Source organism: Lacerta agilis, chromosome 8 (genome assembly GCF_009819535.1).
Source record: "Lacerta agilis isolate rLacAgi1 chromosome 8, rLacAgi1.pri, whole genome shotgun sequence".
NCBI lineage: Eukaryota > Metazoa > Chordata > Lepidosauria > Squamata > Lacertidae > Lacerta > Lacerta agilis.
Window position 1 is genome coordinate 30,942,904 of NC_046319.1, and position 25,713 is coordinate 30,968,616.

General features: G+C 45.2%; 1 protein-coding gene across 3 annotated transcripts in view; it reads left to right on the forward strand.

The window, feature by feature from the left end:
* The window catches only part of NKD1 (NKD inhibitor of WNT signaling pathway 1), a 127,912-nt gene that overhangs the window by 74,840 nt on the left and 27,359 nt on the right, over positions 1 to 25,713 (forward strand). For all 3 annotated transcript variants that reach the window (XM_033156768.1, XM_033156769.1, XM_033156770.1), the window contains one exon: positions 5,541 to 5,598. In XM_033156768.1, the coding sequence (XP_033012659.1) occupies positions 5,541 to 5,598 (58 nt within the window). The remainder of the gene's footprint in view (positions 1 to 5,540; positions 5,599 to 25,713) is intronic.

Here is a 25,713-nt window from a genome sequence, read left to right on the forward strand (position 1 = left end):
GGTTGTCTGGTTGGCCATTGTGATAACAGGATGCGGGACGGGATGTGCCATTGGCCATTCCAGCAGGCTCTTCTTATGTTCTTATGTAGTGTCTCTGGGGCACACCATAATTTCCCACAAAGGTGGCCAGCTTTAGGTGATCCAGATTTAATTATTTGTGTAAAGATGGGGAGTTGGGAAATATCAGTAGCAACCCTTGGCACTGGAGCACCTGCCTGGGAATGCCATATGGTGGCACTTTGCCCAACAAGCCAAGTGATAGTTTTTGGATCTGTGTGCAACTGCCCTTCGTCGTAAGTCACTGGATTGCAGGTTGATGCATTGCCCTTCAAACTGTTTTCTGACCCCACCCGTCCAGGCTGGCCATTGGATCTTTCAGGGCAGGAAGAAGTATGAAAGAGCTTCCTGGTTCACTTACCGGTAAGTCTTCCTGGGCATGGAGGAACCTGTGGCTTTCCAGAGAACGTCGGCATGGCCACTTTGTTGAGGATGCCGGGAGTTATAGTCTGCCAACATCTGGAAGGTACTAGATTTCCCATCGCTTCCATATCCTTTGGTCCAGACTTGTAAGCTTGCTCCCGGATCCTGCATCTAGCTTTGCCCTTTGGTCTTGATTCGTGGCACTAGTTCTCTGACACCATCCCTGTCTCGTCTCAGATCATTGCCTCTGGCTCAGCTCTGCTGTAACATTTGTCCCAGTAATGCATGCTTGTTGTAACTAGAAAAAGGGGGTTCACAACTTGTCAAAAAACCTGTCATCTCCTTTCAATATCTCCTGATGGAATGATTCATTCCACCCAAGGGCTGTAGCTAATGGGTAGAGCATCTGCTTTGCATGAAAAATGTCCCAGAATGCCCTGGGGTCTTCAGTTAGAGTTGGGAGAGAACCCTGTCAGAAATCCTGGAGAGATGCTGGCAGTTGGTGTAAACTGAGCTAAGCAGACTAGCTAGGTGCAAGGTAGCTTGCTATGTAATTATGTTGCTTCTATCCCACTAGCCTTCCGTGGGACTCATGGTACCCTGATCAGACATTGACCAGACAGACCCATTGCTGCAACTTTCACATTTAGATGTTATGAAAGAGGGCTTCAAACGTTTGTGGCAGGTGTTTGGAGGCAGTCGGGGCGAAACGGAAAAGTCTGCCCCTCCTCAGCCCCCCACCTCCTCCTTCACCCCCTGCTGCCACCCCACCACCACCTGAAGCAGTCCAGGGAAGCCCTGGCACACTGAAGGTGGTGGAGGGTGGGCAGTGGAGGAGGAGGAAGAGGTAGGCCACAAGTGTGAGAGGTGGTGAGCAGTATAATCCTGCCGCCCCCCAATCTACTGCCCCTCCCAGCTGATATTCAGAGAACATGTCAGTGGGACATGTGGGCCAGTGGCTCTCCAAAGCTTCAGAACAGATGTCTTTCCCAGCCCTACCCTGGGGATGCCAGGGATTAAACCTGGGACTTTCTGCATGCAAAACTGATACTCTGGCCCTGAGCTATGGCCCTTCCTCAGTAGTGTCATGTCTGTAAAAAAACAAAACAAAACACTGAAATCTGGAATTCAAGCATGGCTGTTTAGCTCCTTTCAAGCTTGTGTGCCAGTATAGCTTTTGTCTTCTCCATCCTTTTCATCTCAGCTTTCTCTCCCACCGGCTCAGGGCAGCTGCCTTGCATATTTCTGAACGTAGGAGGGGAGGGGTAGGAGAGGGGGGGGGAAATACTCTTATGTCTTTGCAAGTTATTGATGTTCCTGTTTCATGCTGGGATCACTCTTGGTCTGGATGGGTCGAACAAGCTGATGATGTCAAGATTTTTGTGTGTGGAGGGGGGTTATATTCCCTCCTTCTCTACCCCCCCCCCCACTCCCTGTGCAGCTTCCTGTCCCACTGAAATCCTGAGCTGCTTTGGAAAGGAGGGTGTTGACATACCTGGGCTTGCAGATTGGGGACAGGAACTCCAGGAGTGGGAGAAAGGGAGGGTGGATATTGCTGCCTGTGGAATGCAAAGCCATCTGTTCAACCAGCACCCTCTGCTGACAGATTTATGGAGCAATGTTATCCTGCCTCTTGGAGGTTGCACACCTGTGTTCGTTGCAAGGGAGGGGGGAACCAGGGCTAAACAGCATTTGCAAAGGGCTTGTCCCCTTACAGGGGCAAAGGGAACAGGATATATCCTTGCAGCCTACCAACAGTATGATGTGAGAATAGATCGCACCTGCCGGGTCTGACCAAGATTAGAACTAACGTGTGCGGAGGGTTCCTGCTGCACATTGTGGCCAATCACTTAATGCTGCCAAGAGAAGCCTGGATAAGCAGTTGCATAATCCTCTCAAGTTCTACTGTTGCTCTACCCACCCAGTCTCCACTTCATCTGTTTCCCCACCCCACCCCTGGTCTGGCAAATCTGCAAATGCTACTAGTCTTCTCTTGGGCAATAGCCAAATATTGACCTTCTCTGTATGACTCTCCAGGTGTGATTCTTACCCCCACCCCCCGCCTCTCAGGCAGGTACCTATACTACCCAGTTGTTTTGGACTCCTCTCCAGTCTCGCTGGCCTGCCTTCCATTCCTTGGCCCGGCCTCTTGCCATGAGCATTTCAGCTCTGGCTCCATTCCACCAGGGCTCTTTGATCAATGCCAGCACTGTTTGCTTCTGGCTGTGTCCAGTGTAGGCAGAAAACATCTCTCTCTTGCCCTCGTACTGCTCCCCCTCTTCTGCTAGCTTGCTTTTAACAGGTGGGGCGACCCGGAAGCCTGCCCCAATCCTCTCGGTCTCTTCCTCCCTCCCAGCTCAGTGGAGAGAGGGCTCTGTTCCATGTGTGATTTTAAACTGTTTTTTATTATCTTAGGTGAAAAATCACCTTGGGATGGTGCTTTAGATGGCAATTAATAAATCAAGGGTAATAATCATAATATAGTCTTCTTTTTAAAAGGCTGAGGAGAGGTGGGTTGTGCAGAAATTATTTTTCTGTTTATTTCAGAATACTGTATTGCAGAATAGTGTTGTGGGTGGCAGCTTCCTAGTGTTGCCTAGGGGTCCCGATTCAGGGAAATTTAAGTTTGACAGTGTAACCTTATATATGTCTATTCAGAAGTAAATCAGTGAGTTCACAGGGGCTTATCATTCCCAGGCGAGTAGCACTGCAGCCTCAGCCCCATTAGTTTTGATGGAACCTTAGTGCAACTTGTTTCCCTCTGGATCTGGGCCTTGGTGCATCTTCATAAAGAGGGTGCTCGGTTAATTTATCAATGGGAGCATATGGGCCCGTGCAGCTCCCTCCTCCATTAATAAATAAACATTTCCTCCTTATGGTTCTTAGCATAATAGTAGCATACATTGTCTGGCTGCCCGCACAGCCCTATTAAATAAATGTCTGTCTATCAGAGATAATGCATGCCATAATCAGACTGGCATGAAGGAGCAAATTTAATTGACAGCTGATGACTTCTAGCTGTCTAGCTGTGTCACTGAAATTTACAAAGGCTGCCACGGTCTTTTTAGGGGGGAGGGTATTCAGTTAGTGGGCCACTAATATACATGCATTGCTGCTCTTGCAAAGTCAGTCAAACCACTGCTTGGAAGTTGTGGTTATAAAAAATCATCTGAGGGAGTGGGGCAGAAATAAATAAAAACAGAAAGTCTGAATTGTCAATAATTATGAGCTTGCTACCTACATGAACTTAAAGCAATGCAAAAAGTGATAAGCAAGAGCTCTGTGTTGTTGTTGTTGTTGTTGTTGTTGTTTTTAAAAGCACATAAAAGCCATGTGATGGTTAAAAACATATTACTTATATTGGCATATTAGTTGTATGGAGAAGTGCAGATGGGCTGTTTGCATTATTATTACTATTTTAAATGGAGTCTTATAAAAGTATACTATAAACAGTGGTTTTAATTAGCATGGTTCTACATGCTGGGTGTGTTCGTAGAAATTCAGAGTGGGAAGTAATGAGGCCGCATCTACACTATGCATTTAAAGCTGTATCTTTAACTATTTAAACAGTTATTGCTTTCCCCAAATCATGGGAAGTGCAGTTTGATAAGGGTGGTTTAACAATAAATCTTCCTAGGGAACTCTGGGAATTTCAGCGCTGTGAGAGGGGTAGGGGTCTGCTTACAACTCTCAGCACCCTTGTGTGTATACAGCCTTAGCCACAATCCATATCTATCCTGTAGCCACATTCATACTATACATTTAAAGCACTATGATGCCAACTTAAAACAGTCACAGCTTCTCCCAAAGAATCCTGGGAGCTGTAGTTTGTTAATGGTGCCATGAGTTGTTGAGGGACCCTTATTCCCCTTGCAGAGCTACAATTTCCAGAGTGGTTTAAAAAAATCCCTCTTCACAGGGAATTCTGGGATTTGTAGCTCCTTGAGAGGAATTGAGAATCTCCTAACAACTCCCAGCCCCCTTAACAAACTACACTTCCCAAGATTCTTTGGAGAAAGCCATGGCTGTCTAAAGTGGTATGATACTGCTTTAAATGGATGGCTTGGATGGGGCCTACGTCTCAAGTATCAAAGGCCAGGGTAAAGTGCTGTGTCTTTAGCATTCAATGAAAACTGTATATGAAGGTGCCACATCAGGGGTCAGCAAACTTTTTCAGCAGAGCGCCAGTCCACTGTCCCTCATACCTTGTGGGGGACCAGACTTTTTTTGGGGGGGGGGATGAACAAATTCCTATGCCCCACAAATAACCCAGAGATGCATTTTAAATAAAAGGACACATTCTACTCATGTAAAAACACACAGATTCCCAGACCGTCCACCGGCCAGATTTAGAAGGTGATTGGGCTGGACCCGGCCCCCGGGCCTTAGTTTGCCTACCCATGTGCTAGATGCTTCACTGTGGGGAGGGAATTCCACAACCTTGTGTGTGTGGCGTTGTCATTTTAAACAGTGTGTTTGGTTTTATAAATGCATTTTTTAAAACTGTTATTATACATGGAGCTGTTTTATATACGTTTTTATTGTAAATTGTTTTGGGGTACCTTATGGAAAGTGATTCATAAATGAAATTATTATTGTTATTAATAATAGTTGCACAAAAGATACCATGTTTGGTATAGGCCTTTAGGATGATATCTGTGCAAGTCAGTCAAGGGCCTGGAATGACATGGCTGACATCTGGTGTTTATGGGTAACATACATTATCTGGGGTCACATCTCTTCCCTACGTCTAAAGCATATTTGAAGCACCCTGCTAACCCCCCCTCCCCCCAAAAGGATCCTAGGAACTGTAGTTTACTCCTCACAGAACTACAATTCCCAGCACCCTTAACATACTACAGTTCCCAGGATTATCTGGCGGGATGCCATGCGCTTTAAATGTATGGTACAGTTGTGACTGGACTCAGGACCGGTTGGTGAACTGCAGAGCAGTTTCCAGAATTGTTGTGTGCTCTGTCTGCTCGCATGCAATTTTGGCACATATTGCCAGATTATTGTAAGCTAGAAATATTGTTGTGCAACTTAAAAGAATAGCCGTCTTTCATATTCGTACACCTGCTAATAGCTCCCCTTTGTTGTTTTATTTACTTTTTTTACAGGATGCAGCTGGTGAAGTTTACAGGGAGGCAATTGAAAATGAACACTTTCACCTGGAAGGTACCTTTTAAAAATATATAAATTACTATGATTATGTTTTAAGAAAAAGCAAAGGAGACTTGTTCTGTGCATATTCAAGAGATGTGTGTATAGACATGTATCTGTATAGGCAGGTGGGTAAACAAAACATTCTCCTGAAGTTTCCTTGGTCAGCCAGTGAAAGGTTTGTGTGGCCTTAATTGCAGAGAGTCCCTTCAAGAGTCCTGAGGCCTGGAGTTTTTGCTTCTTGTAAGAACCACTGGTATATGTCCAATCAAAGATGTAGGTCACATCCGCATCCATACGTCTAACGCACTATTATACAACTTTAAACGGTCGTGGCTTCCCCCAAAGAATTCTGGGAGGTGTAGTCTATTATGGGCATTGAGAGTTGTTAGGAGGCCCCAATTTGCCTCCCAGAGCAACAGCCCTTGAGAGTGATTTAACAGCCAGTCATTTTTGTCAGGGAACTCTGAAAACGAATTCTGTGAGGGGAATAAGAGTGTCCTACCAACTCTCAGCACCCTTAGCAGACTGCAATTCCCAGGGTCCTTTGCAGGGATGCCATGACAGTTAAAATGGTATCATAGTGCTTTAAATATAAGGTGTCAACAGTAAGGACAAATAGTAACAACAACAAACATGTTGCTGAGTATCCTCCTCAGAAGGATTGTTCCAGGCCAAGGTTCCAGCAGTCATTTTATCCTGTCAGGGAACTTTGCTATTCTCTACACCCACCCACCCAATTTTGTAAAAATAAATAAATAAATCGCAAAGAGAAACATCCCAGTGTACCTTTTGTGGTGGTTGAGCATGCGGACAGTTTGACACACTTTTTGCAGGGTTTCTTTTTTTCTTTCTTTGGTTTTTAAAATGTGTTGTTGTGGGATTTTGGGGGTTTTTTGCACTTCCTGCAATCCTAAAGCTTCTCCTGAATGTACCGTCCTGTTTATCAACTGCCCATTTGGACTAAAAAGCTGTCAGCACTCACCACCTGAGTTTGCTATAAGAGGGAGCGATTACAAACAGAAAAGAAGCCTGTTAAAAGGGGTATGTGGAACAGCATTGCAGTGCAAACTTCCATGCACCTTTATGGTATGAAACACCAGCCTTGAATATCTAAATCATTGTATGGCCTTGAGCAGTGGCATTATAGAAGGCATAGTGAAAAAGCCCCCTTAAGTCTAACGTAATACCCAGCACCTGATATCCTCAAACTAGGTTGGCAGCAATCTTCTCTGTTAGGCAATAGAATACCTTTTCTTGGTATTGCTTATGTACAAGAAGTCTGACGGACATTGTTGAAAGCTGTGGCCTTTTCATGTAGAGAAGTGTTTTCCCTCTCTGGATTCCTTTGCAGTTGCAAGGCATGTACCGGTAGATGGTTCCTTTCTTGTGGCTTCCTTGTTCTTTCTGTTTGAATTGGTTCCTCTATGAAGTAGTGCTTTGATGTTCCACAAGCCCACCCACAGTTATTCCAGCAAGAAATAATCTACCAGCATCACTCCCACAGGAGGTAAGGGCTACCAGCTTGGATGGCATTAGAAGAGAATTAGACACATTCACAGAGGATAAGGCTAGCTCTACCTCCACTGTTGGAGGCAGAAATGCTTCTGAATACCAGTTGATGGAAGCCACAGAAGGAGAGAGTGCTCTTGTGCTCATATTGCAGGCTTCCATAGGCAAGTGGTTGGCTGCTGGAAGAACAAGATGCTGGACTAGATGGGTCATTGGCCCGATCCAGCAGGCTCTTCTTGTGTTCTTATGGCTGATGGGAGGTTACAACATTTGGGTCTTTTTAGTTTGGAGGAGAGGGGAGGTGATGGAAGGGTATAAAACTGTGCAGGGGTGTGGAGGAACTGGAAAAGAGGAAAGTCCCCCCCCCCCGCTCTCATAACGCTGGAACTTACGGGCTTTCAATGAAGCTGAATGTTGGAAGATTCAGGACAGACAAAAGGAAGTGCTTCACACAGCACATAGTTAAATTGTGGAATTTGCTGCCACAGGTTGTAGTGATGGCCAACAACTTGGATGGCTTTAAAAGAGGATTGACCTACCTGTGCATCTGTCCCAGTGCTCTATCCAACAACGCCTGTCCTATTCCTTCTGGGACTCAGATTTCAGCTTCCTGCAGCTAGTGCCTAGTCCTGTATCATGGATGAGCTTTAGTCACAGCTGCCCAGGTCCATTACTTTCCTTCTCTTCACTTTCCTTCTCTTGCGAACCAATGGTCTGTGATGCTTTCCTGGTAGCACTGTGGCACATGTCAGTAGAATAGTACCGTGTAGCCTTTTGTTGTTCTGATGTCACTGATCTGTGCCAAAGCCCCAACACTCATAATAAAACAAATAGCAGTTGATTGAATTTGCAGCTTCCCAGCTTTGGGAACCTTCATAGCATTGAAGTTGGGACCAAAAGGCAAAGCAATAAACAGGGAAATAATTGAATCCCTTGCTTTTGTTTCCACATTGTCAGTGTCATTACCACCCCTCCCTTCACCCCTTTGTTATTAACAAGGCATCTGAGCAGCAAAGATGAAAAGAGCCGTCTGATCCGGTCCAAAAAAGAAGCTGGATTTGACTTCTGGGTTGTTATGTAAAGCTTGATCAAATCCTTTTCTTCTTAACAGACTTAACTGGTCAACAGCAAAAGGCTCTGGATTCTTGGATTAAGATAGTATTTGGTAAGGGGACTGGTGCATTAGTGCTTTTCTTTTGAACTGTGGAAAGAACAAAGTAAACATCAAAAGCCTTAAGCCACAAGAGCGGGTTGTTGACTCAGTGTTGATGCTTGACAAGAGGCTAGGACACAACTGGAGCGCTTCTGTTTACCAAGAGGCAGGCAGGCAGGCAGGCAGAAACTGTTGACCAATGTTGCCCATTTCAGCCTGTGCCTGCCTTTGATTTATTGGCTTCCCAAGTCCCTCTGAATCTGGGACAAATGAATTTTTTTTTGCACAGGGCATGCTGAGGTTAAGCAAAAAATAAAAATAAATAAAAATCAGAGATTAATATTGGCCACTAGTGGATACAGTTGACCATCTTGCTCTTCTTCAAAATAAATCTCTTTTGGCAGCTGCTCAGAATGGGAAGCTGTAAATGCAAAGGACATTTCAGCTGGTGTGGCAGCTTATACATGCTGAAATCCTCCTGTGCACCGTGACCCAGTCTCTGCAGCATGTAGCCTGAGAACAGCCCCAGACTTGCACCAAGATGGAACCCCTTCCTGGCACCTGGAAGTGACATCATCCATGGGTGGCAGTGGGATCTCCTGGGAAACAGGAAGATGGCCTGAGATGGCCAGATGCAGGAGTAGAAAGCCAGGAGGATGTAGCCAGAGAGGCATGGGATGAAATGGGAGAGAGAGGAAAATTGTGAAGGCCAGCAGGAAGGCAGGAGAGAGGGAAAAAGCGAGAGAGAAATGGAAAAGCCAGGGAAAGGAGGCCTCTAGATTAATAGATGGGGACAGAGGGAGCTGCCTCATACTGAACCATTGGTCCATCTAGATCAGTAGTGTCTGCACCAGCTGTTCCCAACCTTGGGTCCCCAGATGTTGTTCGAATACAATTCCCATCATTCCTAGCTAGCAGGAGCAGTGGCCAGGGCCAGGGATGATGGGAGTTGTAGTCCAACAACATATGGAGACCCAAGGTTGAGAAAGGCTGATCTAAACAGAGTAGCAGCAGCTCTCCAGGGCTTATAAAAACCACCCTATCCAAGTCAGCTTTTCAGCAAATCATCTCATTGAGCAGCCGGTCAGATCCCTGTGCCTCGCCTCTTCTGGGCTCTCACCACCAGCCTACTGGCAGGAGCCCTGAAAACCTTTTCTTGCTTCCAACAGGGCCACATCCCCCCACCTGCAGCCTCCCGTAGGCCTACCCAGATCCATACATGTGCATAATGCATTGTGTGCCCATGCCCTCTGGTGCATATCCTCACATTGCTGTATGTGCCGCCTTTCCTCTGCCAGCATCTGTTTTTGGAAGCCGCACAGAGCAACTTCACGGAAGCAAGTTGTTCTGTGGAATGTCCTCCCTCCCTTTCTTTCTCACATGTTGACTTGGCCTCTGGCTGGAAACCGCCTCCATGCTGGACCTGCCAGCCTCCTGTAGAACCCCAAACTTGGCTGATGCAGCCCACAGAGATTGGGCTTGAGGCCAGATGAGTTCAAGCCAGATTTCCAGGGGCCATTGATTGGGGGGTGGGGACTGCAGGGAGCCAGATGAAAAAGCAGAGGCTGCTTTGTTGGGCATGCAGGCCTGAGGTTCCACTAAACCCAAGTGATGTTTTATACACGCCAAAAGGACCCAAGTGCTACCTGAGCTGGAAACCGATAAGCTGGCAAATGGGAAAGGTAGCATGAAACAACAGGTTGGCCAGGAGTGGGCTGCTGCTGCTGCTGCTGCTGTTGGAGCTACAGCTGGGTGCCAAGTTGAAACTGTTTAGCTTGGCTGGCAGGATGAAAATCGCCAAAGAAACACGAGACTGGTAGGGCTTAGCAGACGGCTTCCTGCAGTTGTATAACGATCCAGGAAATTGTAAGAAGCAGGTTGGTTGTTCACCAGCAGATGTGAGAAAAGTTTTGTGTTGTCATGCGCTCTACGCAATGGGAGTGGCAAGGAAGGTATACCCTATATAAGAGAGTTCGAACCATTCCCTTGACAAGGACTGGTAATTTAAATCTCCCAAGCTGCTGCTTCAAAATGATTTGGCCTGCTGGATTTCTTTTTCTTCTTCAAAAAATGTCAGGCTGAAAGTGTTTCGCCACCATCTGACAGTGACTCAGGCCACTTCTGCATCATGCATTTGGAGCATTATCATGCCACTTTAAACAGTCATGCCTTCCTCCAAAGAATCCTAGGAAGTGTAGTTTGTCAAGGGTGCTGAGAGTTGAAAAGGGTTCCCTATTCCCCTCAAAGAGCAGCAAATCCCAGAGTTCCTTGGGAAGGGGGATTGCCTCTGCAGGGCCATCCCATAATTGATAGTTGATGGTTTCCAATTTTAGAATTTTATGTGGGTTTTTATTGTTTTTATTCTGAAATATAATGACATAGCTGCATATAGGTATTACACACACACACACACACACACACACAGCATTTGAGAAGTCCCTGTGTCAATCTCTGGCATCCTCACTTGAAAGGATCAGGAAGCGAGTGGGTGGAGAAGACCCGCCTCTGTTTGGGACCCTGGAGAGCAACTGCCAGTCAGAGTAGGCAGTTGTTGAACAATTGGACAAACTGTCTGAATTGGTAAAGAAGGCTGCCTGTTGCTGAATGTGTCGAGCAGAGAGAGAGAGAGAGAGAGAGACTAACTCTGCTCAAGGTCAACCACAGCGGGTGAACAGTGACTACAGCAAGGGCTCAAGACAGTGAAGTGTTTTGAACCCAACCTCTTTGGAAATAAGGCGAACATCAGTGGTTTAATTCATTCTGCTTGAGGAACAAAGATCCCCTTTCTCTTTTTAATTGCCCAGTAATGATTATTACATGATCCTCCTCCCTGCGCACCCTGCAGCATTTAGCACAGTCCTGTTTATAACTGATATTGTGCAAAGTGAATCAAAATTCTAGCCTGCACTGTTGAAAGCTGTACCCATTTTTGAGTCATGGTCAAGAAAGTGTGATAACGAAGTTGCTACGGTTTTGGTTATGGATGCCTTCTCTCTCCTGTTGCCCTTTCTCCCAGAACATCATGCTATTCCAACAGAGTTTAAGCCAGAAGTGGGGGCTTCAACCAGTGTTGTTGGACTAAAACACCCATAAAAAAGTAAAGGACCCCTGACAGTTAAGTCCAGTCACAGACGACTCAGGGGTTGCGGCGCTCATCTTGCTTTACAGGCCGAGGGAGCCGGCGTTTGTCTGCAGACAGTTTTTTCTGGGTCATGTGGCCAGCATGACTAAGCCACTTCTGGCGCAGTGGAACACCAAAACCAGAGCAGCGCATGGAAACGCCATTTACCTTCCCGTCAGAGCAGTACCTATTTATCTACTAGCACTTTGGGGGGGGCGTGCTTTCGAACTGCTAGGTTGGCAGGAGCTGGGACCGAGCAACAGGAGCTCACCCCGTTGCAGGGATTCGAACCGCCAACCTTCTGATCAGCAAGCCCAAGAGGCTCAGTGTTTTAGACCACAGCTCCACCCGCTCCCTGATAAATGACTGGGAGTTGGGAGTACCACAGAATCCCCACAAAAGATCCTCCCACTCACCCCTTCTCTCAAACCCCTACAAAGAAAGAGAACATGGGGGAAAGAGGGGAGCAATAATGAAAAAATAGAAAGTATGCCAGTTGGGGCCATAGCTCAGAGGTAGAGCACATGCATTACATGCCAGAGCTCCTGGGTTCAATCCCTGGTGTTTCCAGGTAGGGATGAGAAAAGACAGCTGCCCGAAACCATGGAAAGCAGCTGCTAGTCAGTGTCAACAGTGCTGAGATGCACCCGTGGTCTGACTCAGTGTAAGGCAGTTTCCTCCGTTCCTAGCTGTTCATTTAGTAAGCAAAATCCGAACTTGAGTTCACATGGAGAGTTGTGTGGTAGCGTAAAATGCTTCAGGGATTCCAGATGTTGGCTTGGTTGATCCTTCTCGCTTTGCCAAAAAAAACCTCACAAGCTTTTCATCTTGTATTGTTTAATATGGAAGGTTTTCAAGGACTGAACACAATATTAGTAAGAATAATAACAACAGTAAGTAAGTAGGTAGGTAGGTAGGTAAGTAAGTAAGTAAGTAAGTAAGTGAGGTGGATGGTGACTGGGGAGAGGACAGTCTCGGTTGCGGCATCCTTTTTCTGGAATGCTATCCCCAGGAAGACTCACAGTTCACAATGGATATTGGCCAGGGATGTTGATCTTAATCATGTTGCCCTGGATAAACTGACTGCATGCTGGAATGTAGGGTTGTCTGAGAAATTTGATTCGGTTCACATTTAAAAGCAAACCTACCTAATTCGCCCTTTCTGAAGGAAGCAACACAACCGAACAACAAAACAACACGAACACAACCGCCCTCTGAAATTTTCGCATTTCCCCAGCTTTTGCAGTGCAGTTCTCCAGCCAAGTAACGTGTCCAGTAATGCATATGCTATGGTAAAGTGTACATTGAAATGCATGAATTAGTGATAATGACTTACAAATGCGCTTTATATTTTAGGGGGAAATTGCTTTGTGAAAGATGTGTATTTTCAGAGAAAGCTGCAGTAAAATGCTGATGAGGATTGTTTATATATATATATATATGTGTGTGTGTGTGTGTGTGTGTGTGTGTGTAGCGCAAACTGATGTGGAAATGTGGGGGGCTGAACTTGAAATAGGAACAATGAGAAACTGGGAGAAGCCAAAATGGGTTGTCAAATCTTTCAATATGGAATGCACCCAATAAGCCTGTAGTTCTGCATTGTGACGGAAAGACCTGCAGCAGTAGACAAGCTGTCCTTCTGGGAAGGCATGGCTAATGTTTTTCATGGTGGAACCTCTTGTAGCCTCCTGAGAAACTTCAGGTTTCCTCGAAAAATGTCCAAAAACTGTGGTTCTGATTCCACAGCCTTTCAGCTCCATAGAACACAATAGGATGCCCCTTGATTCCGAATGCCCTATCTTCACAAAGGTGCAGTTATTGACCCCACAACCCACAGCTTTTTCTTTGAAAGTTCAGGGGCAATGGCACTACATGTCTGAGCTAAGCAGCCCCCCCCCCCGTTGTGTGTAGAACTAACAGTCCCTCCCTTCTCTCTTCTGGCTCAAAAGCAAGTATCCCAGTTACAGAGAATCACCCGAGGAAATGGAATTTCCAAGCTATCTTTTCATAAAGTTTGTTAAATTCTGGAAGCCCCTTGGGGTGGGGTGGGGTGGGGTGGGGGTGGGGGAGATGGTTGGACGAATGTTTTCAGACACAACAACCCCATTGTCTTGGCAAATCTATAACAAACACCCAAGCACAGACATAGGCAGCAGCAATTGCAGGAGGAAGCGAAGGGAGAGAGAGAAAAATGGGGGGAGGATCTTGCCTTGGTCAACTTGCTGTCCCAGATTGAAAGTGCGAGAGCAGTCAGGGGCCTATTGTGTGCTTTCGGCTCGACTTCTGCTTGGAATAGCCGCAGAAACCCAAAGTTTTTGCTCCACAGGCAGAACAAGTGGCCTTTGTTACCTAGACAGATTACAGCCTTCCCCCCCACCCTCTCCTAAAGTCTGCTCTTCATAAAAGCCCAGCGTGAACAGTGGAATTTCTGACTTGCCTCAGATTCTGAGGTGACTTTTATAGTTTTCAAGTAGCTTCGGGGTTATATTTTAAAAGTTGAATTTCATCACATGTTTTAAGTTTGCTGAGGAGGGGGAAAAAAGATGTATTTTTAGTGGGGGGAGGAAAGTTTTTGCTTCTCTTCACATTCTCTCCCCCCGCTTTAACAGATGTTTCATCTCAATCATATCCAGACCTCAAAGCATGAGCACCAGTCAACTCTTTTTTTCCCCTCTCCTGTGGAAGGAAAAGAGAAAAATGTCATTTATTTGGAGGAGAGTCAGTCTCCCCTTCACAGTGGGGTTTTTTTTTTCCATTTCATTTTATGGAACCACAATTAGTCTGAGTTAAAAGCAAATAATAATAATAATAAAAACCATGAAGGCTGCTGAAAATTAACCTGGAGCAGCACCTCTCCCGTATAGATGACCTGGAGACCAGCTGTTCGTTTTACGTGGAAACTTCCTTCCTACCGCATCCTGCTTTGGAAAAAATAATAATAAGATTTATTTTTTTTAAGGTCTGCAAGTGTTCAGGTTTATCTTGTTCTGTAAGTCAGATCTTGGAATGAAAAGGTCTTAGTGTACCCACAGTGCATAGCATTGCAGTAAGAAAGGTTTTGTATCTATATCTAATCTTTATCTATCAGTCTATACATGTGTATATGCATGTAGACTGAATGATGCTTTTAATTTCTACAAGTTGCTAATTACAGGTATGTAGCCATGTTGGTCTGCCATAGCCAAAACAAAATATAAAAATTCTTTCCAGTAGCACCTTAGAGACCAACTAAGTTTGTTACTTGTTATAATCAGTCCTCCTTCCCAGGGAACTGTAGCTCTGTGAGGGGACTAGGGGCCTCCTAACAACTCTCAGAATCATTAGGAAACTACAGCTCTGGGGGAAACCCATGACTGTTTAAAGTGGTGTCACAGGCCACATTCACACCATGCATTTACAGCGCTACGTGGAGGCAGAGCCAACTTATTCTAGTTTTGTCACATCTGCCTCCTTGCTGAGTTCTGAAAGGACAAGGAAGTTGATGGGCAGTACCACCCTCTGGACTGGCAGTGAAGAAGAAGGCAGGCTGGATACTGCCCCACTTACCCTAACAGATCAACCTCTTCTGTTCTGGGAGTCACCAGCCTCCCTCATGCAGTGGGTACCCAAAGGCAGGTATAGGTAGCTACATGCAGAAATGGGGGTACACTTTCACAGTGGTCCAACTCAGGGTCACCCTGGGGCTTTGTGGTAGGGTAAAAACACCAGCTTCCTGATGCCCCCCTGCCCTTCCACTTGGTATACCCAAATCCAGGAGATGGGTAGGTGAGCCGGAGGGCAGGTGACAGCACTGGTGGAGCTCTGCTGGGATTTTGTGCCCTTGGTAGCTGGCCAAGGATGCTGGTGTCTGCCAGCAGCCCTGTGTGTCCCTTGGTTTTATACAATGTAGCTGGATTAAAAAATGTTCCTAAACGTGCCCATGACAGCAGGAGCATCAGTTGCATGCTTGGTTCATAGCACGCCAAAGAACGTTCAAGATCGGTCTCTGCAGCGTTCTGTCTTTGCGATGAGCTATGCGAGGGTCATAGTGACAGCTTTCCCCATGGGAAGCAATTTTGATGAAAAGGTTGATATGCTTATTCTATCGTCCTGGTAAGCTTCAGAACTCTTGTTATCATTGCCAATGTGGCAGAAACCCAGTTTTCTCCTTGAACATCTAAGTTAGACAAGAGACTGGTCGGAAATCAAAGCCTGCATTATTAATGGCATTACCTACGCGCACAGCCTTCATTTAAATAGTGTTGCGTAGGCTTTTCCTTAAGACTTTAAAAGTAAAATAAAACAAAACCCTAAAGGGACCACACCAAAAAAAAAAAGACGCAATGAAAAGGCAAGAGAGAGAGAGAGAGAGACTGTGGAAACATAAATATGTAAAATTTGGGTTGTGCATGAGGAGTGCTGTGTTGCTGTATCTGTAAATTGCAGTTGCCAACCAAAATAAGCAACCTTGGAAATGAGCAATTTGGTATGTATTATTCTGGGTGGGTCTATCTAGAATTTGCCTTGCCTCCCCTGCCTCTTACCCCCTTGGTTCAGAGTAGGGCTATTAACCAGAGTAGGGCTATTCAGGAATTTCAGTGGGTGAAGCAGAACATCTGCTCCGCACGCAGAAAGTTGGCCACGGTGAAAACAGGATGCTGGACTAGATGACCCGCTGGCCTGATCCAGCAAACTCTTATGTTTGTATGTGAGTTGAAATCCAAAAAAATCTGGAGCAGGAATAACCGTCATAGCATCTTCCACATGTGGTTGGGCTCCCAACTCCCATCAACCTTAGCCAGCATGGCCAATGGTCAAAGGTGGCGGGAGATGTAGCTCAACAGCATCTGGAGGGCACCACATTGGAAGGGCTGTAGCGTAGGCATAGAGCATCTTCCTTGCATTCAGAAGATTCCAAGTACTTTTTCCAGGTAGGGTTGGAGAGCTGCTGCTAGTAATCATATACGATACTGAGCTTGATGGAGTGACTCTACTAGAAGGCAGTTATTCCTATGTTGTTGCTGTTGTTTTTAGTTCTTACCCACCTTTCACCATAAGGGCTGAGAGCGGGTTACAGTAACAAAAACAAAACCTGCATTAAAAACAGTTCAAAACAAATTATAGCTACAAGAAAAAGGCGGACCCTTAAATACATGTGTCGCAGTTGTCAAAAGTCCAGGTAAAAAAGGAAGCTGTACAATGTTGCCCAGCAAGACAAGCACAGCGGGATGTGTGACAGTTCCCTGTTTTGGCCATCCCAGGCAAGTCACAAGTTCAGCCTCTGCTAGACCATCATTCATTGTCGGAGGAAGATTTTCCAGCAGGGTAGCCGTGTTAAGTCTCCTTGCAGTAAAAGTGAGTCCTGTGGCGCCTTAAAGATTAACAAACTTATTATGGCATGAAGCCTTTGTAAGTGTGATTCTGAAGTGTAAATACACATAGTTGGGGTGGGATTGTGTAGTCCACAAAAGCTTGTGAATAACTATGTTCAATACTGTTCATGCCTGCAAACATTTTGGGGTGGTCATACTGCTTCGTTTCCTATCAATGCACACCCCAAAACTCCCTGATGAGATCCTACAACTTTCTGTCCTGCCTTAGTTGCACTGCATTGCAAAAGAGTTGCCCTCCAGTTAACAATAATGTGATAACATTGAGAAAGCGTAGCAGGAAAAAAAGAAATTAATAAAGCAGAATGATGCATGGACGATCCAGTATAAATGCCCCACTAATGCACTATCATTGCACCAGTGACATGTTGGAGAATACACCTGCACACAAACACTCCAGTCTGGAGGGGCTGCTAGTCTTTAAGGTGTTGCAAGACATTTTGTTTTTTTGAAGAAGACTGCTCCGCTTTGAGGCTTACATGTTGCAGAGGCTGGACTTACACATCTCTCAGTCAGTTAATTGATTAAATCAGTGTGCATGTTGTAAAGCATGGTTAGGCAAATTAAGGCCCGCAGGCCAGATCCGGCCCAATCGCCTTCTAAATCCGGCCCTCGGACGGTCTGGGAATCAGCATGTTTTTACATGAGTAGAATGTGTCTTTTTATTTAAAATGCATCTCTGGGTTATTTGTGGGGCATAGGAATTCGTTCTCCCCCCCCCAAAAAAAAAATATAGTCCGGCCCCCACAAGGTCTGAGAGACAGTGGACCGGCCCCCTGCTGAAAAGTTTGCTGACCCCTGTTGTAAAGTCTCAAATTGGAGGAGCTTAGTACAGACTCCTATGGGGAGGGGGGAAGCACTGTCCCTATATGATTGAAATAAATAGTTTTATATACTTATCTTCGTTTCTGACATGAACAATAAATAGCCATATTTACATTCCTTGTCACTGAATTTCCTAAGGCCAGTAATAATTATAACTTAAACGCCTCAGTGCAGTTAAGCTGCTATGGCTGGCCTTGAAGAATCTGTATCAGTGCAACAATGGAAGTTTATGGTGCTGCAACTGGCCGCAAGAACAGGTGAGAATCTGTGGGCATTAATTTGGAACCTTGCCTTTTCAAACAACCACCACCACGCTTTTGATACTTAGCAGTATAATATTTCATCATTTAGTTCGTTCTAGCCCAAACTTGCTAATTTTTGAGGGGGGGGGGTTGTATGCATGGAGAGGGAGGCGGGGGGTGGGTAGAGAAAGAAATCATTCTTCTTTGATCTCTGCAGAGATGGGAAAGGGCTGTTCTGTTGAGGCTTTTGGCTAACACAACAAACAGTGTTTAAAATTTAACTTTGCTTAATTAATTAGTAATTCTGTTTAATGCCGTCTGATCTTCATCCAAAAGGTATTCTGAAGCTTGAAAAAAGTGAACATCAAAGTAGGTTGGGTGAAGATGGTCAAGTAAGGCATTTAATCTGGCAGTTGCTGTTGATGAAACATACCAGCCAGGCCACTAATTGGGAAGAGAAAGGACTGTCTGGTATAAATTCATCAAACAATTTAGTGTGAGGAATTGAAGTTTGGTGCCTGAGCTTGTACTGAAGTGATATAATTGCTAACTAATAGCAGTTTAGAACTGCCATATGTTTTGGCAGCGTCTGTCAAAAAAAAATTAAAAAAAAGAAAGAAAGGAAAAAGTGTGTATCTCTCTCTGTGTGTGTGTGTGTGTGTGAGAGAGAGAGAGAGAGCGATAGAGAGCGCATTCTAAATGCAACAAATGAGATATTCCTTACCAACAAACAGCCACTGTAAACAGAGATCAAGCCACTGGAATCAGTTGATTCCTACTCTGCAAAATTTTGTAGCCCTTGCCAACCGGAAGTGCCTAGTATTGCTGTTAAGATGGAGTTGTGTGTCCCATTGGGTTTTAGACACTCATTGGTCTAAACCACAGTTGGTACACACACTGGCGGAGGAAGGGGGTGCGGTTCAACCCGGGTGTCATCCCTGAGGGGGGTGACATCACCGCACCACCCCCTTGGGACACTCACCGCAGGCAGTGCCCCCCTGGGATGCTTGCCACAGTGCCCTCCTAGGACGCTTGCTGCGTGTGGTGGCGCCCCCATGCTCGCCGTCCCGCTCCCATGGGGCACTCGCTCCACCCCCGTGGGCGGCTCGCCTCGCCCTGGGTGCAGCTCACCCTGCCCCCAGGTGCACAGCACGTGCACTGCTCCGGTTGCCAGAGCAGCTAGCTCCGCCTCTGGGTATACAACGCAGCAGCTGCAGAATGCTTTGGGGTACCAGGTGTTCAGACCATATCACACCTATTCCACACTGGCTACATTGGCCAGCTGTTACTCATTTCTTTTCCCAATTCAAGATGCTGGCTTTGTTCTTTTATTCTCTAAACCAGTAGTACTCAACCTGTTACACTCCAGATGTTGTTTAACCCCCATCATCCCTGATGGTTGGTCATACTGGCTGGGGCTGTTGGGAGTTGGAATCCAACATCATCTGTTGCCTACTCCTGCACTTAACAGTTATCTGAAGGGCCGTTTGCACCCTTGTGGGCCTGCCTATGTGTGGTCCGCTACAGGGGCGGGGAGACTAAGTTCCATTCCAGAAGAGGCCAGAGAGGGCAGGTGTGTAGTCAAAACCTGGTTGGGGTAAAGATCCAATGGAGGAGCTTAGTCAGAGTCCTTTACACAGGACAAGTGGCTCAGAGTGAGGGGTGAGCTCTGAGGCTAAGGCCTGGTGGGCAGAGATTAGCCCTTGGGGTTCAGCTGGTGGAATGCTTGGGAGGGCTGGTATTGCAGCCCAGATTGTGCCCTTGAGGGCAAAAAATTCCATCTGCCAAACTTGCAGTGGAAATAACATTGGTGGAGCAGGTAGCCCTACTTTAAGCTACCAGCTAGAAGTGCTTAGTCTCCATCCATTGATTCCTTCTTACAAACGCCCCATGTTTGTGTTTCCTTGGGGGAAATGGGCTTGCTAAGGTAATGTTTAGCTCTGGGCAGAAGACAGCACTCACCATTTGTCTCTAACCTACTCTAGGCATGCTCATTTGGTTCTGCTAATGGAGGCTGATTTCTGTTTGGCTTGGGTGATTTCTACCTCCTTTTCCCGGTTGTTGGTGGTGGGGGTTTGGGGTAGCAGAAGATAAGCATCTTGGGGGAATATGTTTCAATCAGTGCAGGGGGTGATGATACTTTTTCATTCATGTCTTAGAATTAAAACTTGAAAGTGAAATTTGAATTTGAAGATAATTGCCTGGTTACAGGACTCTTTTAATTTGGACTCTGAAAACTAGTTGTTTCTTATGATCAGGGCTGTACAGCTTACATGGAATTTGTCTGCCTTATTTGTCCAGGTAGCCCAGAGGTTGCCGAAAAAACTATAACCCTGCATTCTGTTTTGTGCAGACATAATACCTAACCATGGTTCTTTCCTTTACCTATATTTTAGTACACACAGCAGCTGCTGTAGGTGCTGAATGTGGGTGACTGTGCACACACATATCACACCGAACCCAAAAGTAACTACGAAACATCAGGAAAAACAGGCAGGGTGGGTTGGGGGCAGGGCAGCCTTACGGGGCCCCAGCCAACACACATGGGGGTCTGGAACATAACCCCCATGAGAATCGGTCGCTGCCTGTATTTTATTTAAAAACCTATATCAGGGATGGAAACTTGTAAAAACAGAAGTTATTGGACTCCCATAATCCCCAAACATTCACCAGGCTGGCTGGAATTGATGGGAGTTTAAGTCCAACATCTAGGGGGCCTCAGGTTTCCCATCCCTGGCCTGTACCATGGTTCTGTGAACCAGGATGTGGCACAGTGTTTTGAAGTGGATTTGCAAACTATATACATGGAGATAGTGAGCAAAACATGGTCTGGAAGTTGCCCCGACTCTCTGCTAGCAAAGTGACCATTAGATCTTGCTAGTATGTCAATGCTGGTGTCTCCTTATACAAGTGATCTAGGGACAGAGTTTATGTCAGCAAGCCAAACCATGGTTTAAGTGTGGAATGATTTGGAATTTAACTAGGATCAAAGCAAGAAACCATGGTTGGCACTGGCCATGTCAAATCCTTGGTCTGCTGAAGCTAATTGAGGTTCTCTTTTGCTTTCTATCTAGCTCTGAAAATTTTGATTTGAATTCTTTTCATTCCTGGCTCTTCAAACGCTTAATTAGTGATTGTGCCAATTCTCCAACTGAACGTTTTTCTTTCCGATGGCACAAAATCAAGACCCTGCTGGTAAACCACAAATGAGTCTGTGTAATGCTACCTGACAACATTCTTAATTTATTCATCTAAATTACTCTTTCTTTTCTCTCTCTCTCTCCCCACCACCCTTACCGCAATCTCTAAACTTTGGAGAGAATAATAACTCTTGAACCCATAAAATGCTTCTTTCTTTCTTTTTTAACTTGATTATATAAAAGATGATAAAAATCACCCCACTGTTGCTTAATTCCAAAATGTTTAAATCCAGGCCATTCAAGAAAAATCTGACTGTTCTTCTGGAAAACATGTCGATTTCAACTTTGATGTGTCTCCAGGAGAAAAGACTTCCAAGTTTGCTGGACAGCCACCAAGAAAGCCTTTATATCTCATTTTTTCTGTTCAAAATGGCCACCTGAGTAGTATCGAAAAAGGGCTTGTTCATGGTTGATCTTAAAAGCTGTGATATAGCAGGAAATGATTTTCAAGGCATGTATGGACAAGCTTTTTCAGGACTTTATAAAGCAGAGTATTTATTATTCCTTTTCTCCCAGGCCTTTGGCTAATTAAACAATCCATGGCCTTTTAAACTGTGGGGGTGGAATTGTTTTTGTTTGTTACTATGTTGTGTATTTTTGTGTTTTTATATTGTAAACTGCCTTGTGGTCCTCAGATGAAGGGCAGCATAGAATTATTATTATTATTATTATTATTATTATTATTATTATTATTTCATTGCTAAATGCATTAATCAGCAGTTATTTCAGTGTGGAGCATCTCATGGTGGAGTAAGTGTCCACTCTGTTTGATTTAGTTGCAGGGCATCCTTGTGTCTGTGGTCTTAAGAATGCAAAAAGCAAAAAAAAAAAAAAAAAAAAAGTGGTTCATGTGCATGCATATTTTGTTTGAGAGAATGGCAGTGGTTTGGTGCAAAGTGTCATGAGCCCTGAGAAAATGTCTTGGTAAGGCTGGTATGATGGGCAGGAGAAATAGGATGAAGTTATGGAAATGGATCTTGAAGAGTTCCTGTGTTTTGAGAGTTGCTGGTTTGGATGCTGGGGAGGGGCCAAGTAAACTGTCAGGGAGAAGTCCTTCCCGTTGGATATCTCAAGAGAAGAGGAGGAGCCACCTGACGTGACTCCTACTCTTCCTCTCATCTTCAGATTGCTTCATAACTCCAGGGGGGCGCCCATGGCAATATTGGACAGTGAGTTGACCAGCATGGGAACGCCAACTGCTCAAATGACTGTGCCTGCCATGCTCTGATATAACCACTGACTTGCATACCTTGTAACATAGAATCATAGAGTTGGAAGAGACCACAGGGCCATCCAGTCCAACCCCCTGCCAAGCAGGAAACACCATAAAAGCATTCCTGACATGATCTGTGTTTGGTCTGTGCAGTGAATTCTGAAATAAAGCTTTTGGCAATAATCGAGCCGAGAGTGCCGTATTGTGTCCACGACTGGGGGCCAGGGCACAAAAGGAGTTAAAGTATCATGAGAATGCAGAAAGTGTGATGCAAAGAGTTTAAAATTTTACAAGAACGCATGCTATTTCTTCATGAACATGTAGTTCATGGTGCATGGGTAGAAAGCATGGTGGGTTTTTGGAATTTTCAGATTGCCAAATATTCAGATTGAGGTTCAGAAATGACAGGGCCGCAATATTCAAACCAACTGTCGATCTCTCCCTGCACCCACTTCCAAGCATTTTGTCAGAAATCCCCGTTGGCATGGAATTCTTAAAGAGCCGGTGGTATTATTGCCTGCCTTTATTGGTTAAACTCAGCAACAGCCTGAACACAGACTGCAGATTGACAGTAATGGATTCAGCACCCTTACACATATGCTTTTTGTTCTCTCTTGTTCTTTCTCACAAATAGATGTTATTAATTAACTGTCCTCGGCAAAAAGACATCTGTAAGTATACTTGTGCCAATTAGCTTTCTTTAATGCAGGAATAGTATTTCACAACGTTTGAAATGTAATAGTTTCCTCGCTTTGTTGTATTTCCAGTTTCAAATAGAAAAGAAACATTGTAGTGTGGCGTTCAAGGCACATATTTCCCAATTAATAGCAAAAAGTCGGAGAAAAGGGACACTGTGAAGGAACAAATACAATGTTTTTCAGAGACACATTAATCATTTTGAATAAAAATGAGAAGAAAGGACCCTGTTTGGCAGTGTTTGGGGGCAGTGGGGGGGGAGAGGATGCTCAACTCAGAAGTTTCCTCTTACCTGTAGAGGTGGGGAACCTCAGGCCTGGGGGCTGAATAGTGCCCTCCATGCATATCTATCTGGCCCCTGGAACTCTCCTCAGGGCACACATCCCACTGGCCCTTTCTTTGCACCCTAAGTGTTTTTGCCTGGCTTGAAAATGCTTTTAAACCCTGATAATGCCTCTTGCTTGTATGATGGTGGTTGTGTAGGAGAGAGCCTATGGCACAAAGGTAAAATTTGCATGTTTTGCTCCACACACTTTTTCCTCTGACTCCGCCCACCACTGTCATAAGGCTTTTGGCACATTGCCCAGAAGGAAATGAAGCCCTTGTACTGCAAAAACGTTCTCCTCTGCTGTCTTTGTTTGCATAGGCTTTGATAACTTCAAGGGGCCCCAGTAGACATCCTAAGCAGTGATTGGTGGAGGAGAGGTGCATGCCAGTGGAGCTCCTCATAAGCTCAGATGACTTACACAAGTGGGTGCCAAATTCTTTGTTTAAGCACTTCCCCTTCAAGCTGGTCATGTTGTAATTAAAGGTCAGCTTCACAATCCAAGGCTAATTGCACAGGTTTATGCACTTTGGGGTCTTGAGGTGTCAGTGGGCCCTTCAGAGCCTGCTGGTTCCATGTTAGATTCCCTAGCTCCAACACACAGGCATCTTTTAAAACGTGCTACAATCTGCATTAAGTCACCTTGAGAGACTTCTTGAAGCCCCCAGGAGATGACAAGGATTATTTTACATAAAGCTCGCTGCTGTTGGGTAGACTGGGTTTGGACTGTTTGTCCTTGCCAGAACTGGCGTTTTCCTGTCCTAGGAAATGCAGGAAGAGGCAGCGCTGGCTCAGAGCTAGACTTGTCACCCAACACCACCTCTGCAGGTGCAAGATCACTGACAGGAGGCGGAGGTGGTGCCTGCATGGGAGAGGGCTGGTCAGAAACATCAGGTGACACAAGAACAGGCCCCTTCCCTGACATCCTGCTTAGTCTCTCCCTGCAACTCAGCTCTATGCCCAGCATACTTCCTCTATCAACTCTTGAGGCTTCCCAGGGACAGAATGAGGTCCTGTCCTAACCCACTAGGACCCTCTCCTATTAAGAAAGGTTGCTCTCCTATAAAGAAAGTGTTTGGGACTTTGTAGTTTAGAGGAAAGATGAGTAATTTAGAAGACAGAAGTTTATACATGATAGAAGTTTCTAAAATAAAACATGGCCTGGAGAAAGTGGATAGAGAAAAGTTTCTTGCTCTTTCTCATAGCACTAGAACTTGTGCACATCCAGTGAAGCTGAATGTTAGAAGATTCAGGACAGACAAAAGAAAGGACTTCTTCATGCAGTGCATAGTTAAACTGTTGAACTCACTTCCACAGGAGGTAGCGATGGCCCCCAACTTGGATGGCTTTAAAAGAGGATTTGAGAAATTTGTGGAGGATATTGATGGTTACCAGTCATGACGACTATGCTCAGCCTTCGGGGTCAGAGGCAGTAAATGCTCTGAATGCTGGTTGCTGGAAGCACTTGTGCTTGGGTGCTGCTTGCCCATTTCTCACCGGCATCTATTTGGCCACTGTGGGAATAAGGTGCTGAACTAGATGGGCCATTGACCTGATCCAGCAGGCTCTTATGTTCTTGTGTTGTCCCTGAGATCATTGGACTCTTGACGTCTCTGCAGGGCTCAAGACATATATACAAATAAAGCTGGAAAAGCCTACTAACTACTCTTCCATGCTTCCTCACTTTAAAGTAGCTTGTGCTCCCACTTGCAACTTTAAGGGAGACCATCTCAATGGTCTCTTCAAGTTGGGACCTGGCCTTGAGTTTGTGTCTCTGTAGCACCAGCCTCCAATGTCACAAAGTAGATGACTGTTGAAAATTGGATATTTGGATTCGGTTTATTCCCACAAGGAGCAAACTATGGCTTTCCGTGACTGCAAGGCCAAGGTCTTATGACCAACAGTGTGCCTCTTGGGGCTGGGGTGGGGTGGGGAGTTGGCATCTGAAGAGGAAGTCAGTGGATATTTTTCAAGTAATGATACTGTCCATGGATCTTTTTCCACCGTCTCAGACACTGGAACAGGAGCCTTTTAATACTTTCCTCTTATTTAAGATAGCAGTCTAGTCTGGACAGATTTAATATTGTTGGCAAGATTCTTGGTGGAAGTTCTCATTGTGTGTAGCTGAACTCTGGCATGTAGCTGAACGGTGTTTCTCAGTTTATGGTTTTAACTCACCCAGACAAGCATCCACGTTTTATTTAATAGCTGCTTTCAGTACATTTTTGTTCCGTTTAGTGATCGGGTTTTCTGTCCAATTCGGTTTGTCTCAGTTTCACATTTTTCCATTCTTAAGTTCAGTTCTCCACATGTCCACATTGGTTTGTGATATTTTGTGATGTCCTCATGAAAATTCTTTAGTGAATTTCATCTAACGTACACATTTTTGTATGCCATTTTCCCTAATAGGCACAGTTTTGCAAAGCAATTTCCCTGTTTATAATGCGTTTTGGAATGTAATTTTCACTAACATA